Here is a 16,930-nt window from a genome sequence, read left to right on the forward strand (position 1 = left end):
GTTAAACCATATAGGGTACTGTGATGACCTCTGTGGTACCCCAAAGCACAAAGATATCTCAGCAGAACGCTATTGTGGAAACTGAATGTGGCCACTCTGGAAAGATATGAACCACTGAAATGCAGAGCCAGTCAATTAGACTTCACTAACACATACCAATCAGAATGGTATAGTCAACTGTGCCAAATCCAAAAGCAGCAGGCTCTTGGGTCTCTAGTAGATCCATGGAATCCATGATCTCTAGTAGATCCTCAAATGTGGACACGAAAACTGCCAATGAGCTATGACTTGCCAGAAAGACTGTTTGGGTTCAGGAAAGACAATTATCTTGCTTGAAAGAGTGAACTTTGCAAAAGCCCTTAGGTTGTTACTAAGTAGGTTTGTCAAAGATATGCACTACTGAAAGGTTAATTCCTATGTCTCAGCCTAAACCAGCCCTTTGTTTGCAAAGGATTATCTTCTGTATCTCGGTGCTGCATGAGAACTGTTTAGTGATATTTACTCTGCATTTGGGTACTGCTGTTCAATTTCACATCTATGTGTTTCTTGTGATCTTTTCTGTGGCTTATTTTCCCCATCTGGGTGCTACTGGTAATCTGTTTTATTGTATAAACGAATACTGATTTCCATAACATTTAAATCAACTTTAAAGCAGCCTTTTAACCAACATAGTTTTGAGAGAAGGGTAACAAAAACAAAACTGCAAAAGATAAAGACTTTGAGAAAATGACATTGTTTAACTAAGTACAAGTAGCTCAATGTAATGATTACAATAGTCTGCATCATCACCAGTCTTTTTGAGATGTGGGATGTCCAACGGAAAAAAGACACCAATGACCTGCCAAAATAGTCCCACAGAATATTTAGGAACATAAGTGCATGCATGGTCCTGTCAGCGGTAAATAGACATAATATCGAAAAAAAAAAAAATCGACTGGACAGAATATCGAGTTTTTAATATAGAATGGACAGAATATCGAATTGCCAAAATATAGTGGTGAAGAATATCGAAAATCAGGTAAGAAATATCGATTTAAATAATATAGAAGTAAGTAATATCGACAGTCATAATATAGTAGTTAAAAATATCGATTTTTTTTTATAGTGTTTTAAGTGTTAGTATATGTGTTAAAAGTATGCATTAATATTGGAATGTATGTTAGAATATTTTTAAAGTAATGGATTTTATGTTATTTCATTTTTGTGTAATATAATTCCGTAGCGGGTTGTGGGTTTATAGGGGAGTAGGGTGGGAAGTAATTTAATTATAGTACATTAAATAATAATTTATAGGAATTATTAATTATTTTTAATTTAATTTTGCGTTTTACTTCTGTAGCGGGTTGTGGGTTTATAGGGGAATAGGGTGGGAAGTAATTTAATTGTTATTAGTTATTTATTAATTAGTATTGAACATTAATTGGTTGTTGATTAATTATTAATTGGTAAATAATTTGTATTAATTGGTAATTAATTTGTATTAATTGTTTAATTGATAATTATGTTAATTGTATTCATTTAATATTTGTAGCGGGTAGTGGGTTTATAGGGGAATATGGTGGGAAGTAATATAAATCTAAAAAATGAATTATTTAAATAATTTGTGTATATTGATAATTAATATATTATTAATTAATTATTAATTGGTATTATTTGCATTTATTAATGTTTGTTATAGAAAAATAATTGGTTGTTAATTAATTAATAATAGGTAATTAATTAATCAAAAATTTATTGGTATTTATAATTAATTAATTATTAAATATTGTATGATTGGTAATTAATTTTAATACTTTTTTGGTATTCATAATTCATTTATTTTTAATAAAATATTAATTTATTATTTTCCCTACTATTGCACTCACTGGAGTGGGAATAGTAATTTTTACCCCAACGCTATCCAACGTATTCCCTACCATTGCACTCACTGGAGTGGGAATAATCATTTTTACCCCTACGCTATCCAACGCTTTCCCTACTGTTGCACTCTTGGGAGTGGGAATAGTAATTTTTATCCCTACGCTATCCAACGGTTTCCCTACTTTTGCACTCTTTGGAGTGGGAATAGTAATGTTTACCCCTACGCCATCTGACGTTTTCTCTACTGTTGTAATCACTGGAGTGGGAATATTAAATTTTGCCCTCCCGCTATCCAACGCTTTCCCTACTGTTGCACTCTCTGGAGTGGGAATAGTAATTTTTACCCCTACGCTATCCAACGCTTTCCCTACTGTTGCACTCTCTGGAGTGGGATTAGTAATTTTTACCCCTACGCTATCCAACGCTTTCCCTACTGTTGCACTCACTGGAGTGGGAATAGTAAATTTTACCCTCCCGCTATCCAACGCTTTCCCTACTGTTGCACTCTCTGGAGTGGGAATAGTAATTTTTACCCCTACGCTATCCAATGCTTTCCCTACTGTTGCACTCACTGGAGTGGGAATAGTAATTTTTACCCCTACGCTATCCAACGCTTTCCCTACTGTTGCACTCACTGGAGTGGGAATAGCAAATTTTATCCTCCCGCTATACAACGCTTTCCCTACTGTTGCACTCTCTGGAGTGGGAATAGTAATTTTTACCCCTACGCTATCCAATGCTTTTCCTACTGTTGCACTCACTGGAGTGGGAATAGTACTTTTTACCCCTACGCTATCCAACGCTTTCCCTACTGTTGCACTCACTGGAGTGGGAATAGTAAATTTTACCCTCCCGCTATCCAACGCTTTCCCTACTGCTGCACTCTCTGGAGTGGGAATAGTAATTTTTACCCCTACGCTATCCAATGCTTTCCCTATTATTGCACTCTCTGGAGTGGGAATAGTAATTTTTACCCTCCCGCTATCCAACACTTTCCCTACTGTTGCATTCTCTGGAGTGGGAATAGTAATTTTGACCCTCCCGCTATCCAACGCTTTCCCTACTATTGCACTTACTGGAGTGGTAATAGTAAATTTTACCCGCCCGCTATCCTACGCAGAAAATATTGAATATTTTTAATTAATATTACGTTAATATATATGTATACATTTTTTTTTTAACTTACATTAATTATTTATTAATTTTAATGTTATTTAAGTATTTTTAAGTATGTGTCAGTTAATTATATGTATTATTTCATTCATTTTACATTACTTTTAAGACATTTAAAAAATTCGATATTTTGACTAACTATATATTTAACAACGATATTTTGGATTCTATATTTCTGTACTTACCTGTTTGGAGATAGGGATTCGATATTTTGGCATTCTATATTTTGGCATCGATATTTTTGTATGTCTATATTTTGGTAGTCGATATTATGTCAGTGATCCCTGTCAGCACCCTAACCCTGGTGTAACATTACTACAAACTTGGTCCTCCCCTTTTTAGTTACTTTTTGAGCCGGAAACAATATGGTACTAACAAATATTTCATCAATTCCCTTTTCTTTACATGTGTAAGGATTCTCATTCTTTGATACCATCATGAGGTATTGGGTGTCCAGGTATCAGAACGGCAAGGGCTCAGTCTGAAAAGCTTCCAGACTGAGAAGTACACCTGAGAAAATCTGAAGAAGAGAGGCCTGGAAACAGAAGGTATACCGGCCTTTGATTAAAAAGAAGCAGTTCCGTTCTCCTGAAAAGAAGCTCATAACATTCACACTACTATGGCAAGAGATGTTGGGTAGAAGTCCTGCATGGCTTTGTAAAGCTGTGCTCCCCTGTTCGCTTTGTTTTTGTTTTCTGATCTAATTTATTTTCTCTCCAAAATAAACCTGGCAAATTGCCAGCTTCCTGGAGGTGCTGCAAGTTTTAAAAGAAGCAATATTACTGCAATGCTTAGCTCTGTGGCGGAAGGTACCTCCAAACTGTTCTCTAGCCACCGTGGTCATGGTAACTGTCCACTCTAGCTAAGCTATGAAGTGCCTGTAGCTAGAGATGGGAATAAAAAAATCCTTGTACAGGGGTAAAGGACATTATTTACACACCTGTTGGGAGATGAGCTATGGGGGACAGATCTAAGCAGGCACCCATAACTCCAGAGTCAACATTTACAAGTAGGAAGGAGATGTGGTCAAGCAGCTAGGACTGACAACTTTGGAACCTGGAGTCCCAGGTTTGAATCCCGGACTAAGCGCTTGTCTCAGTATTGTATGATTCTGGGCAGATAACATAATCTTACTGTGCCACGAAAAATGAGAAATGTACTATGTGAATTGTATTTGTGTAATCTCCACTTGTCGTACACGATCTTCTCCCATTACCCCAAGTAATATACTGCACTCTGTTGTTTCATGCTATGGCTGCGCTATATAAAAACCAATACATACACATAGTCCTCTCACTCAAACTTTTCTAAAAAAAATCAATACAAACTCTTGAAGGGTCTTCCCTCTCTATGCTTCTTTTTAATATGTACATGCTACCTTTGCCTCAAGCATTAGATTAAAAGTAGGTAAAATTTTAGATGCATGCGGATGATACCAAAATACATATCCATTTAGATTAATGCACTGACAGAAATTCTACCATTGTGGAATGCATAGACCTTGTCTCTTTTTGGATGAAGGAAAGTTACCCATGTTTGAATGACTCACAGCAGCACCCTAATTTATAAGAAGGGAGAGCTCAGAGTCAGTTCCTTTCAAAAAGCCTCTCAATCTAGCCAACTCTCCTTCACTTGCCATCCCAGCAGGTCCGAAACTTGGGGATCACTTTATATTTGTACTTCTAACTTCATCGAGCAAATCAATATGGTAGTCAAGAGAATTAATTTCCAAATCTGCTTCCTTTGGAAACTCTTTCTACTCCTTCTTGGATCAAGCTGACACAGGCATCGCGCATGGCCTGACTGGACCACTATAATATAGTCTATGGTGGCTTCACAAATAAACTAATCGTGAGATTGCAAATAGTGCAAAATAAGGCAACTAGAATGTGTCTGCACTCACGGAAAAGGGATCATATGAAGACCTTCACTGGCCCCAGTTTGAATTCAGAGTCAGGTTTAAAACACTGTGTATTATGCATCAAACATAATGGACAAGGCCTACTTACCTTCAGAAACTTGAACACCACTATAACCTAACTAGGAAACTATGGCCCTTGGCACACGTTCCTCCTGCAGTCCTTATTATCAAACGTGGTCCAGATGCCCAGGTATATTGATAGTGTGCTGGCAGAGTACTGCCTGCTCCAGGATAACCTCTCCAGTCTCCATTGGGTCTTTGTCATTCCTTTGTTGTCTGTGGAAATCCATTCAGATTGGATTTAGTAACTAATAATCCAGGTGGGTTTGGTACTTTCGGTCACACTCTTCTCCAAGAACTTACTCATCTCATGGAAGCCTGTTCACGGTCTCTTAGATCCAAGTTTATTTTTTCTGGAGGACATTGGTGTTACCTTGCCTAAGCCACCTGCGGCATAATAATCATGAATATATTTGTTTATTAAGGCAAGATACACAAATGGTCAGTTCTGTGCTTAATCATGCCAAAACCTTATCGGGTAACATGATCTGCTTAGGACATATTAGATTTGGACCTTTAGAGGTGGAAATATACATTTTCTAGGAGAGTGAGCCTAAAATATTTAAATATTTTTGCGTAATAGCATACATTACTCGCTCATTATATGCAACTGTTTGTTTTATTCTTTTAATATCATACTGTGTACAATTTAGGGCAAGAAGGTTCTGAAAAAGTGCTTGTTTGCAGGTTGCTATCTTATTTGAGAAATTGATCTGCATTATATCGAGTGTACTACTAAAGCTGATGGAGCTGATTGATTGGGACTACTGTACGGTCTTATCACTGAGACATTTGCTCACATTTATAGTGGGGGCTGATGATCATCATTCTTCATGTGCTGGACAATAACACTAGTGTCCTCTCTTGTGTAGGTTTCATTGCACACAGGTGTTTGACCACTGTCTTCTCCATCAGTCTAATCCTCAACTCGAATACTACGGGTAGGCAGGGCTAATCTTGCCCGTGATAGCAAGATTAGCCAGCCTTTAATTTATTTATTTATAGGTTTTATATACCGCTAGCTAGACCCAAAGGTATCAGAGCGCTTTACATATCGTTCATGAGCCGTTCCATAGAAGTACATAAAAATATACAGATCAAAACATAAAAGTTAACATCCAAATAAACATGTCAAGGAAATCGATTATGCAGTCAAGGAAGTTACAGGACATTAAAACAAGTTTAAGGCGTAATGACAAAGAGGAAGCTGAAAACATTGAAATCAGATGCCTGCCTTATAAGGTCTAAAAGGATTGTGTGGCTGATTGGGAGAAAATCTTAGTTAGAATGATATTAAAGTATTTGTTGAGCAGAAGGAATTTAAGGTCCCGTTTGAAGCATGGAAAGGATGGGTTACAGTGTAGATCACTAGGGAGTGAATTCCAGATCCTAGGAGCATTTCCAGAGCATGAGTGGGCCTGTGAGGATTTCTTTTTCAGTTTGAGAGGGATGAGAAGAAGTGAGTTGGAGCTTCTCAACGCCCTGGCTCTACCTGCTTTGGAGAGTTTGGAACCTAGGTAGTTTGGGTTATTGGTATACAGGGCTTTGTAGGTGATGCAAGCAGTCTTGAAGATGCATCTCCCTTCGATGGGAAGCCAATTGAGGTTTGTTAAAGCCAGTGTAATGTTCTCAAATCGTTCAACACCTGTGAGTAGCCGAGAAGCCATGTTGAGAACTGTTGTAAGAGGGGCAAGGTGGGTTTTCGTTGTTCCTGTGGGGATGGCGTTGCCATAATTGCTACTAAAATGACCAGTTTCAGCAGGAGGCACTGCCCTGCATCTTTGAGACACAGCCTGATGTAGGGAAAGAGAAAGCTAGGGGCATCCATACTTCCCTCCATCTGCTGGGCAAAGTGAGTTCTACCAGTGCTCTACTGGAGCTGTTGTCTCAGTGCAAACACCAGTTCTTTGCCTATGCTGCTACCTAGCAGCAAAGGGTCATATTTTATAATCACTCTCAGCAAGATTATGTTGCAATGGTGGACAAACATGCTACAGCACTGGCCATGTATTGTTTCATGCAATTTTATTTTTGGCATTATATAACACCACAATCCACTTCCATCACGTCTTACTCCAATCACGTTACGTTTATTTATAAGCATAAACAGAAATGTTTGGTGGTACAGCACTATATCACAACTACCAGAGATTAATCACATTGGTGCAGGAGAGGACCCACCCAGATCCCTGCATACCCCCTTCCCCTCAAACTTAACAGATACTCGTGGTGCAAGTGTAATAAGTTGGGCAGATATGAATGTGCAGCCCACTGGTTATCAGTGACACAGAACAGGTTTCTGGACACCAGTCCTTAATATGGTGCTTAGTTTGTGGGACAAGAATATGCTACTGAAACAAAATAATGAAATGCTAAATTTGTCACACTTTCTATATTGTAGCTTATTATATAATAAAATATTATATGTAAAATGACAGAGAATAATCATTCTCATCAAGTCTGCTTCTAAAATTAGGGGTGATACTAAGCAGTATGCAAAAGAAACCTCCTACCGTTGCCTATCTTATTCTAAATTGCTGAAAACTATAAAATAATTATCAATTAAAATTCTACAAGGAGAGGAGAAAGCACTTATCAAAATGTATATTCAGGCCCAACTTACCTATGTGCATTTGCCCCTGGTAAAGAGGGCAGTAGATGTCTTGTTCAGAAACCCAGTAAATCACGTTCAGCATTTATCTTGGGTCCTTGCTATCTGCCAAAAATGCGGTCTCCTCGCAAAAATGTAAGGTGCTTATATATGGACACCTATGTTTAGATCTTGGTAACTCATTGAGTACTACAACGGTTTTGAAATATAAATGTCTCCAATGAAACTAGACAGAATACTTGGAACACTATTAGTTAAAAAGTTGCATAAATGTCCTCAATGAAACCGCAAAGAAAACTTGGAAGCCTATTGGTTTTAACGTATACATTAGGGGCCCGATTCACAGAACTAACTTAAGACAAAATCCTAAACTTACTACCATTTTCGTATTCACAGAAGGCACTTACTCATTTTGGTATTCACAGAAGACACTTACTCATTTCGGTATTCACAGAAGTCAGGAGTCCTAACTTTAGGACTCCTAAATGCCTTCTGTGAATACCGAAAGTCTTAAAATTAGGATTTTTCTCAGTTTAGGAGTCCTAAAGTTAGGACTCCTAACTTTACTACTACTAAACTGAGAAAAATCCTAATTTTAAGGCTTTCGGTATTCACAGAAGGCATTTAGGAGTTCTAAAGTTAGGACTCCTAACTTCTGTGAATACCGAAATGAGTAAGTGCGTTCTGTGAATACCAAAATGAGTAAGTGCCTTCTGTGAATACCAAAATGGTAGTAAGTTTAGGATTTTGTCTTAAGGTAGTTCTGTGAATCGGGCCCAATGTATCCAATGACATCGTAGAGAAACTTGGAATAAAAATGTTTTTTTTATTTTCAAACAGTGTGCTATTCAATTCATCAAGGTCCTTCATCTGCAACTGGGCTAAGAAAACATAAACACACTGCTTGTCAAAGCTGCAACTCCTCACTGCGTACTCAAGAAACAAAAGCAATGCTAACTCATCTCAGATGCATAGCACACCATTCATAATAAACATAAGTGCATGGTCGTGCCTTAAAAAGCAAGTGAACCTATAGCTAAATGAAGAAGGATTCTCAAAATAATCCTGCTGCTTATCAAAGGGATGCATCATGAAATATGAATGGACAGGTGCACTGAAAAGTCTATAAATATATAAAGGGATTTTCAAAGAGCTAAATTACCTGGATAGACATCAATGAAACAAACAGAATCCACCCAAAAGAAGATGAGAAAAATACAGAGGAAGAACAAAAATAATCAGTCAAACAGCCAGGTTCTGAGGGATGTTCTGATCCTTAGCAAATTGTTCTCAACTTGCAGGGATAGGGACAAATATACCAGTAAAAGCAGCCACAACGGAGAAAGCTCTGTCACCATAACAATTATGAAATTTGGCACGCAGAGGAGTACTTGATGAGTGGAGTATAACTACATTCCCAGAGTGTACCACTTACATTTAATGGCAATAAACCCATGGGTCTTATGATACATACCACTTCATAATATAATTAGTCCCTTAAACCAACCCCAGCGACGAATGGGCAACAATTATGGAAACCTCAGAATAAGGATAACATGCTCCTGTCTAGGGTGCTTTGTTCTGAACAATGCAACTAGCAAAAAGTGATAATGTGTACAGTCAGAACCTCTGCTGTTATGCAAGGTCCAGTCCAGACAAATTCAACAACTACAAATAATTAAAAGCCCAACCTTCTGTGTGTGCTGCACTTTAAAAAAACACACAAGCACATCCTACATAGGCTCTGAAACGTTTCAGCTGGTTGGCAATGAAACATACAAGAATTGGCAAAGTCAACAGGTCTCGCTTTTGTAATACGAATGCAGAGTTGTTGGCTTTGCTATTGTCTGTAATGTATTGTATAAAAAAGTAAAAGAAAAAATACCAGAGGAAAAGATCAATCACATCTCCAAAGTGTATATTGAATTCAATGTTTTCAAATTTTTATACATTTCATGGTTTATTTTCAAATACATTTCACTCAGGAAACTCAACAGTAATTAAAAAAAAATAAGGAAAAGTCAAGGGAAACGCTTGCCAAGGCCTAATTTACTTTTCACACGATTCAGTTATTTGGTCTTCTGCAGTAGCAGATTTATTGACCTCCAGAAGTGTCATGCCTTCTGCCTCAGACACCACCTGAATAAGTGCAGCAGATGGCACGTACCCCAGTGCCATAAAAGCCCTTAGAGGCTAACATTTGTGCTTTCATGCAATATGTGGAATGCAGGAGATAAAACAAAAACAACCCTTAAAGTCTCTCTTCAACCATACACAGCCCAAAATATCCCTGTTGCTTTCTTATTACAAACAAGCTGGAAGGGGTAAAGAGCAACACAGAGCAGGGGGATATTTGAACGGCTGCAGCAGTACACAAGGGAGAGAGCTAGAAAACACATGCACTATCATGGTGTGTTGAATGCATAAGAACAAAGTAGCTCTCTAAATGTGAACAGTAGAAGGATATAGCCTCCAGAGAAGGGGAAAACACAAAAAAGAGGAAGGCAAGCCATCAAATAAGAAGCAAACAAATGAGAGTGACAATAAAGCCAACCAATGGTAAGCAGTGGGTGGGCTGTAAACCCACTGCAAGTTCACAATAGGTCTTTCGCAACCAGACAGCTTCTGCTGTCTGGTAGGCAAGCCATAAAAACAAAATGTCAAGCAATGTGCTCAAAGCCCAAAGCCTTCTTAAGGAAGAGATATTAGTACCACACAGAAAATATACAAGTACTTGAAACCTTGTGGTTTCAGGTATGTAATTAAAAAATAAAATGCATCTTCATCTTACCGTTCGGAAAGCTGCCGCAACCAGATTTGATGGGAACAGGTTTCTGTTAAATAATAAAATATATATTTTATGAAGTATATCTATATTAATTTTAAATTATTAGACATTAAATTAAATATTTTACAAATACATTACTTATTTGATTTGAATGAGAATGATATATGTGTGCTTTGATGTACACCCTTAACTAAATTATCTCTGATATATTCTAAGATTATATATTTCTGCATTCTGCATAGGAACACATAGTGGAATCCGCGCATGTCACACCGCCCTGGACTCGCATGGATATCTACTTTCCAGAAATGTCTAAGTTTAGTAGGATTTACTGGGTGGCGATGGAGTCTTAGCTCCAATATCGCTGCTACGCACATCACCAAAATTGATTTTGATGGTGAAAATTTGATGTCTCCACATTTCTTTTAGGTAATTCTCTGTTGTAGGCCCTAGAGAGAAGTGTGGGAACACAGAATACTTCAACAATCATTATTAGCAATTGAATTTCTCTCCATTTTTGGCTTCCAAATGTAAGCCAGTGAGCACAAAAAAACATTTTGCTTAATGCCCTCTGAATTACATGACAGTATGGGGAAAATAAATTCAGAGTTGTACAATTGACCCATGTTCGTAAACAATAGCTTGAATACTTTAAAAAAATGAATTCATTTATTAGATTTTACCATATGAATTGAAGCATAGTCAGTAAGGAAAACCCAGCATAACCTGCAGCTCACTTGTTTGCTCCGGGTATGGCATGTTTTGGACAACAAACACTGTAGATCCCTGTGACCAGAAGGTTCTGAGATAGTATATTACTTCTATAAAACGTCGATAGGGGGAAAAATTACAGACAAAAATGTTGTCAGCTATTTCTATTTTTTCCACTTTTTCCATTACTTTTTATTTCAAGAATTAGTTTATGTGGGTAAACCAATAGTGATTTACACAAATGACGGCTTACTGAATTCTGTATTTTCTATAGTTTTCAGAAATGTGTCGCTCAGGAATTCACCCATGGGTTTCACACCTGTTTCCCCACACAAACTTCTAGTAGGGTGAAACCACAAAAAACATTTAAGAAATGGACCATCACTTAGAAAAATGCAAAAGAAAATGTGGGCTTTAATTTTACAATTCTAGTAGATTTGAAATGTTAGCAGAGCAAACCTTTCGTCGATGCATTTTTTACAAAATAAACACACACTTTCTTGCACCGCATGTTTTTCCGATTTGTCAGAATCCCCAACATGCAGGGGGAAAAGGGCACAATTTGGCCCGGTTACCTTTTCTGGAGAAGAAGTTTCACGCAGTTAAACAGAAAGCACTTACAATATCAAACAAGCATTGGCATAGCCAATAGGCCTCGCCTTTGGGACCTTATAAGTGTTTAGCCATGCAACAGTTGCATAACTAAACACTTATAAGGTCCCAAAAGCGAGACCTATTGGCTATGCCAATGTTTGTTTTAACTGCTGCAATCTATTGAAGCAAAGCCTCACGGAGAACATCAAAGCGGCCGTGGAGCCGCTAAAGTGATCGTGATCAAACATCAAAGCGGCCGCGAAAGTGAAAGTAATAGCGGTAAAGCGCGACGCGCGCGCCCGCGCACATGCACTGTAGGTCTAGGCTGGCCTGGTAGCACTTTTTAGAGCCCTCACAAAATGTCTCGCCAGACCAGCCCATGCGCTGGGTCAGGCGAGACCTAAAAAGGGCTCAGCACTGGGGTGGGAAAATCCCAGTAGCTAAGGGGTTAGTAGTGTCAATGAACTGTGTTGTTAAGCAATTTTAGACTCCAAATATGCTTCTCAGCTTTCTGTGAACAACTTTCTAAATTCTTATTGACAAAAATCAGAACTATCACAGACAGCATCCCTGAAGAATTAGGCACTAATCCCTCCAATGTATATTCTTCTAACACTCACATAAGATATATCTGCTACACGGTATGCCCTTCCCCAGTACTGTACTAGCCAATAAACTAGCCATCACCAAAAGAACAGGCATGTAATAACTGTAGAGATCTATCAAATACTGCTAGTCAATTAGAGCACTTTAATCTAGTGCACCAGTGCCGAAAAACGGAACGCGTAGCAGTTACCATTCACTAGAGGCGGAAGTGACGATCAGAGGCGCAGCAGAGCAGAACCTGAGCAGAGCCGACAGCGGAGCCGCGGAGCTGTGAGCTGCGTCTTCTGGCAGTGCCCGCCAGCGGGCCCGGGCTGAAAAAAAAAACGGAAGAGGTTACTGTTGTTGTGGAGGAGCTACCGGTTCAGCCGGAACCTAAACAGCGCTGCCGGCCATTGACAACCGGCCGCTCACTCACAGGGCCACCTCGTACTTCATCAGCACTGTAGCAGGCGAGTCGCTCCGCTGACCGGAGACCGCAGACCTCAAACCAGAGGTTTAGAGGAGAGAGGAGGCTGCCGCAAGTTCTTTGTCAGTCTGTCTGCTTAGAAGCCGGTACCCGAGGGACTTGAGGGTGCTGAGGATATTCGATATACGTCAAGTTACAAGCTATAAACTACAAACGGTAATTGGCGGAAAATTGGCAACTGATTTAGCCGCAAACATAAAAACAGCCTGTACACGCCCCGCCTCCTCAGCCCCGGCCGACTTAACATTTAGCTCGCTTTGCTTGCCTACAGCTGTTTGCCGACGTTTCCACCAAAAACCATGGATTTAGGCCCAGATCTCTGTACTGGGGTGAATGTATGACATTGATCTACATTCTGCCCATCAACTGTTGTTTTTGCATTTGTCACCCCGAGTGGGACGGGTATGCTCAGACGGGAGTCCCGTGCTCTCCATGCCACTGGAATCAAGCTATCCTGGCTGAAGAGGGGTGAAACCCCGAAACCGGTCCTAGGATGCTTGGTTCCAGTCCAGGGAGGACCTGGCTTGGCAGTTCGGGCTGGACTGTTCCCATGAGGCACAGGGTCAAGACTGATTTGCATATGGCTGGGTTCAAACTGGAATGGCATGGTGAGCAAAAACACGATTGATTTAGTCCCAGATATCTGTACTGGGGTGAATGTATGACATTGTTCTACATTCTGTCCATCAACTGTTGTTTTTGCATTTGTCACCCCGAGTGGGACGGGTATGCTCAGACGTGAGTCCCGTGCTCTCCATGCCACTGGAATCAAGCTATCCTGGCTGAAGAGGGGTGAAACCCCGAAACCGGTCCTAGGATGCTTGGTTCCAGTCCAGGGAGGACCTGGCTTGGCAGTTCGGGCTGGACTGTTCCCATGAGGCACAGGGTCAAGACTGATTTGCATATGGCTGGGTTCAAACTGGAATGGCATGGTGAGCAAAAAAACGATGGATTTAGTCCCAGATCTCTGTACTGGGGTGAATGTATGACATTGTTCTACATTCTGTCCATCAACTATTGTTTTTGCATTTGTCACCCCGAGTGGGACGGGTATGCTCAGACGTGAGTCCCGTGCTCTCCATGCCACTGGAATCAAGCTATCCTGGCTGAAGAGGGGTGAAACCCCGAAACCGGTCCTAGGATGCTTGGTTCCAGTCCAGGGAGGACCTGGCTTGGCAGTTCGGGCTGGACTGTTCCCATGAGGCACAGGGTCAAGACTGATTTGCATATGGCTGGGTTCAAACTGGAATGGCATGGTGAGCAAAAAAACGATGGATTTAGGCCCAGATCTCTGTACTGGGGTGAATGTATGACATTGTTCTACATTCTGTCCATCAACTGTTGTTTTTGCATTTGTCACCCCGAGTGGGACGGGTATGCTCAGACGTGAGTCCCGTGCTCTCCATGTCCATCAACTGTTGTTTTTGACATTTTCATCACTGTCATCCAAGCCGGGGGATCACCAGGATTGCCGGGTCAGGAGTTGGACCTAAAACCGGGTGGCCGTTTGTTCAGTCGGTGAGTCCGGGGGTCCGTGGGGCACCGGCTGACGCCCGTTACTCCCATTATTGCTGCCAGACTGCCAGCTTCCTGCTTGCTCCCCCCTTCCACCGCTCCCCCCCAGCTCCTTGACTGTTGGGTGGGGGTGAGGGTGCGGGCGAGGGTGAGGTGAGGGTGAGCCGGCTCATTGAAGCCTGTGCGGGCGGGCGAATGAGCGGAGCATCATCAGGGGAACAAAGAAGAAAAGGGTCTCTAAGAAGTTAGTAATCCAATCGAATACACTGGACAGGATACAATGGTCCTCTGTTATGTTCAAGTTGTTCCTCTTTATTGAAAATGATATCCAAGAGATGTGGTACAGTCGTCCAATAATGAATACAGCTCGAAAAACAGAGTCACAACCAAAACTCGCGGCCACCATCTTAAATAAGGTACCGCCCAACAAGCACGTCACGGAATAACACTGCAACAAAGAGAAGGGACTATATCCAATGAATCCAATGGAAACAGTCAGCGCCATCACAGAAGGGTCAAATATACTATGTGAAGTATTGTGACGGGCCCAAATTGATAATGTCTTGCGCCAAACACTACAGAAAAGGCGTAAAAATACGTGACGCGCTGGGAAAGTAATGCCCAGATTAAGCGCTCCATAACAAAGAAGTCAACAATGTCCCCAAAATAAAAGGAAAATTAGAGGGAAATTGAAAAAGGAAAAGAAAAAGATACTCAGAAACCCCCAGATGAAGAGTAATCTAACAATCCTAGTGGTTATCACGTCAAATTGCAAATCTGAGTAGTAGTCTTAATTAACAATACAGTAAACATGTAATATGTAGAGAAACATGTATGGTCATACATATTGCGTTAAGAACAATATACAGTGGTGTGTACAAAGTTAGGCAACAGAAGAGCACTGTGGAAAGAAAGACACCTCAAATATATACATAATAGTTCGAAAACTCCCAGAGAAATCGATATGAACAGTGATATTAGGTTCCTATCCCCCTATTAATTTTAAAGATTTGAATCATTGTGTCAAATTACAATACATAAACAAATTTGCGTAATATTGGAACAGGTAAATAGAAGATCAGTAATGCTGTGGGGTATGAGAACACATAACAGTAGTTACTAATAACAGTAATATTTTGGATCGAGGATATCCTGGATGATGCACACTCATGATGTTAAAGTCAGTGCAGGGAGAATCAATACTACTGAAGGATATCAATACACGCAGCAGTGTAGACATTGGAAGTAGACATGTTTAGTCCTTTAAGAACACATGCAATTCCCTATCGACATTGATCCCCCGATCAACAGACCTCAATTTAATGAGCCATCTCGTCTCCAATTTTCTCAGCGCTAGGGTTTTATTACCACCCCGCGGATCATCCACTAGTTTGTCTATGCCATGAAATCGAATCTGTATAAGTTCCGAAATATTATGTTCAGCATTAAAGTGTACTGCCAATGGATAGTTAGCATTGTTATTTTTGATGGCTCTGATATGTTCTTGTATACGTTCTTTAAGAGGCCTGATCGTGCTACCGACATAGATCTGACCGCACTGACAAATGATACAATAAACAACGTATTTAGTATTGCAGTTCATGAAGTGGTTGATCTTGTGTACTCGTTCCGTATTGTACCTGAAGCTAGTGATTTTATCATCAGCAAATTGGCATATATTGCACATGGAACACTTAAAGAATCCCTTAGGTTTTGGGGGCAACCAGGTGTTCACAGCTACCTGAACTGCCTGCGTCGAGTGATTGAGTAAATTTTTAAGTGTTCTGCCTCTCATGTAAGTAATATGAGGTTTCTTTCTGACATATGGATCCAAATCGTGATCTAGTTTAAGCAGGTGCCAGTGTTTAAGAAGGGTGCGGAATATTTAATTACTATGCGAATGAAAATGTGTAATCATAGCAATTTCTTTCTCAGTAGAAGCATTCTTGCTTCTCTTGTTAGGTCTAATCAAATTGGATCGTGTTGTCCTATTGATTCTTGTATGTGCTTTGTCCAAAGTTACTTTGTCATAGCCTCTAATGGCAAATCTTGTTTTCAAGTTCTTGATTTCCTGTTGGAAGTGTTGTTCAGTACTGCAATTTCTCCGTATTCGGGTCATTTCTCCAAATGGTATAGCCCGAATCTGGGAAGTAGGGTGTGCACTGCTAGCGTGCAGAATAGAATTGCAAGCAGTTTTCTTACGAAAGAGTTTAGTTTCCAACATGCCATTTTCAACAAATAGTGTCACATCCAAGAAATCAATCTCAGTTTTGCTATGGTTATGGGTGAAACTCAAGTTATACTCATTAGTATTCAAATGACGAATAAAATCATAGAGATCTGTTTCCACACCCTCCCATATGAGTAAAATATCATCGATAAACCTACCCCAATACACTATATGATTGGTCAAATGAGGTGGCCCTTCTTTCCAAATATGTTGTTGTTCATAGAACCCCATGTAGATATTTGCAAATGAAGGTGAAAATTTGGCCCCCATTGCTACTCCAGAATGCTGTCTGTACCAAACATCCAAGTGTTTGAAGTAGTTGTTTTCTAGAGTCAATTTTGTGAGCTCTAGAACCATTTTGGTATGATCATACAAAGTTGCATCTCTTTTAGATA

General features: G+C 39.9%; 1 protein-coding gene across 1 annotated transcript in view; it reads right to left on the reverse strand.

The window, feature by feature from the left end:
- SLC1A4 (solute carrier family 1 member 4) overlaps window positions 1-16,930 on the reverse strand; it is a 300,968-nt gene that overhangs the window by 157,809 nt on the left and 126,229 nt on the right. Inside the window, exon 2 of the mRNA XM_085612523.1 lies at window positions 10,417-10,459. Coding sequence (XP_085468649.1) covers window positions 10,417-10,459 — 43 coding nt within the window. The remainder of the gene's footprint in view (window positions 1-10,416; window positions 10,460-16,930) is intronic.

The sequence above is a fragment of the Triturus cristatus genome, chromosome 6, assembly GCF_964204655.1.
Source record: "Triturus cristatus chromosome 6, aTriCri1.1, whole genome shotgun sequence".
NCBI classification, from domain to species: domain Eukaryota; kingdom Metazoa; phylum Chordata; class Amphibia; order Caudata; family Salamandridae; genus Triturus; species Triturus cristatus.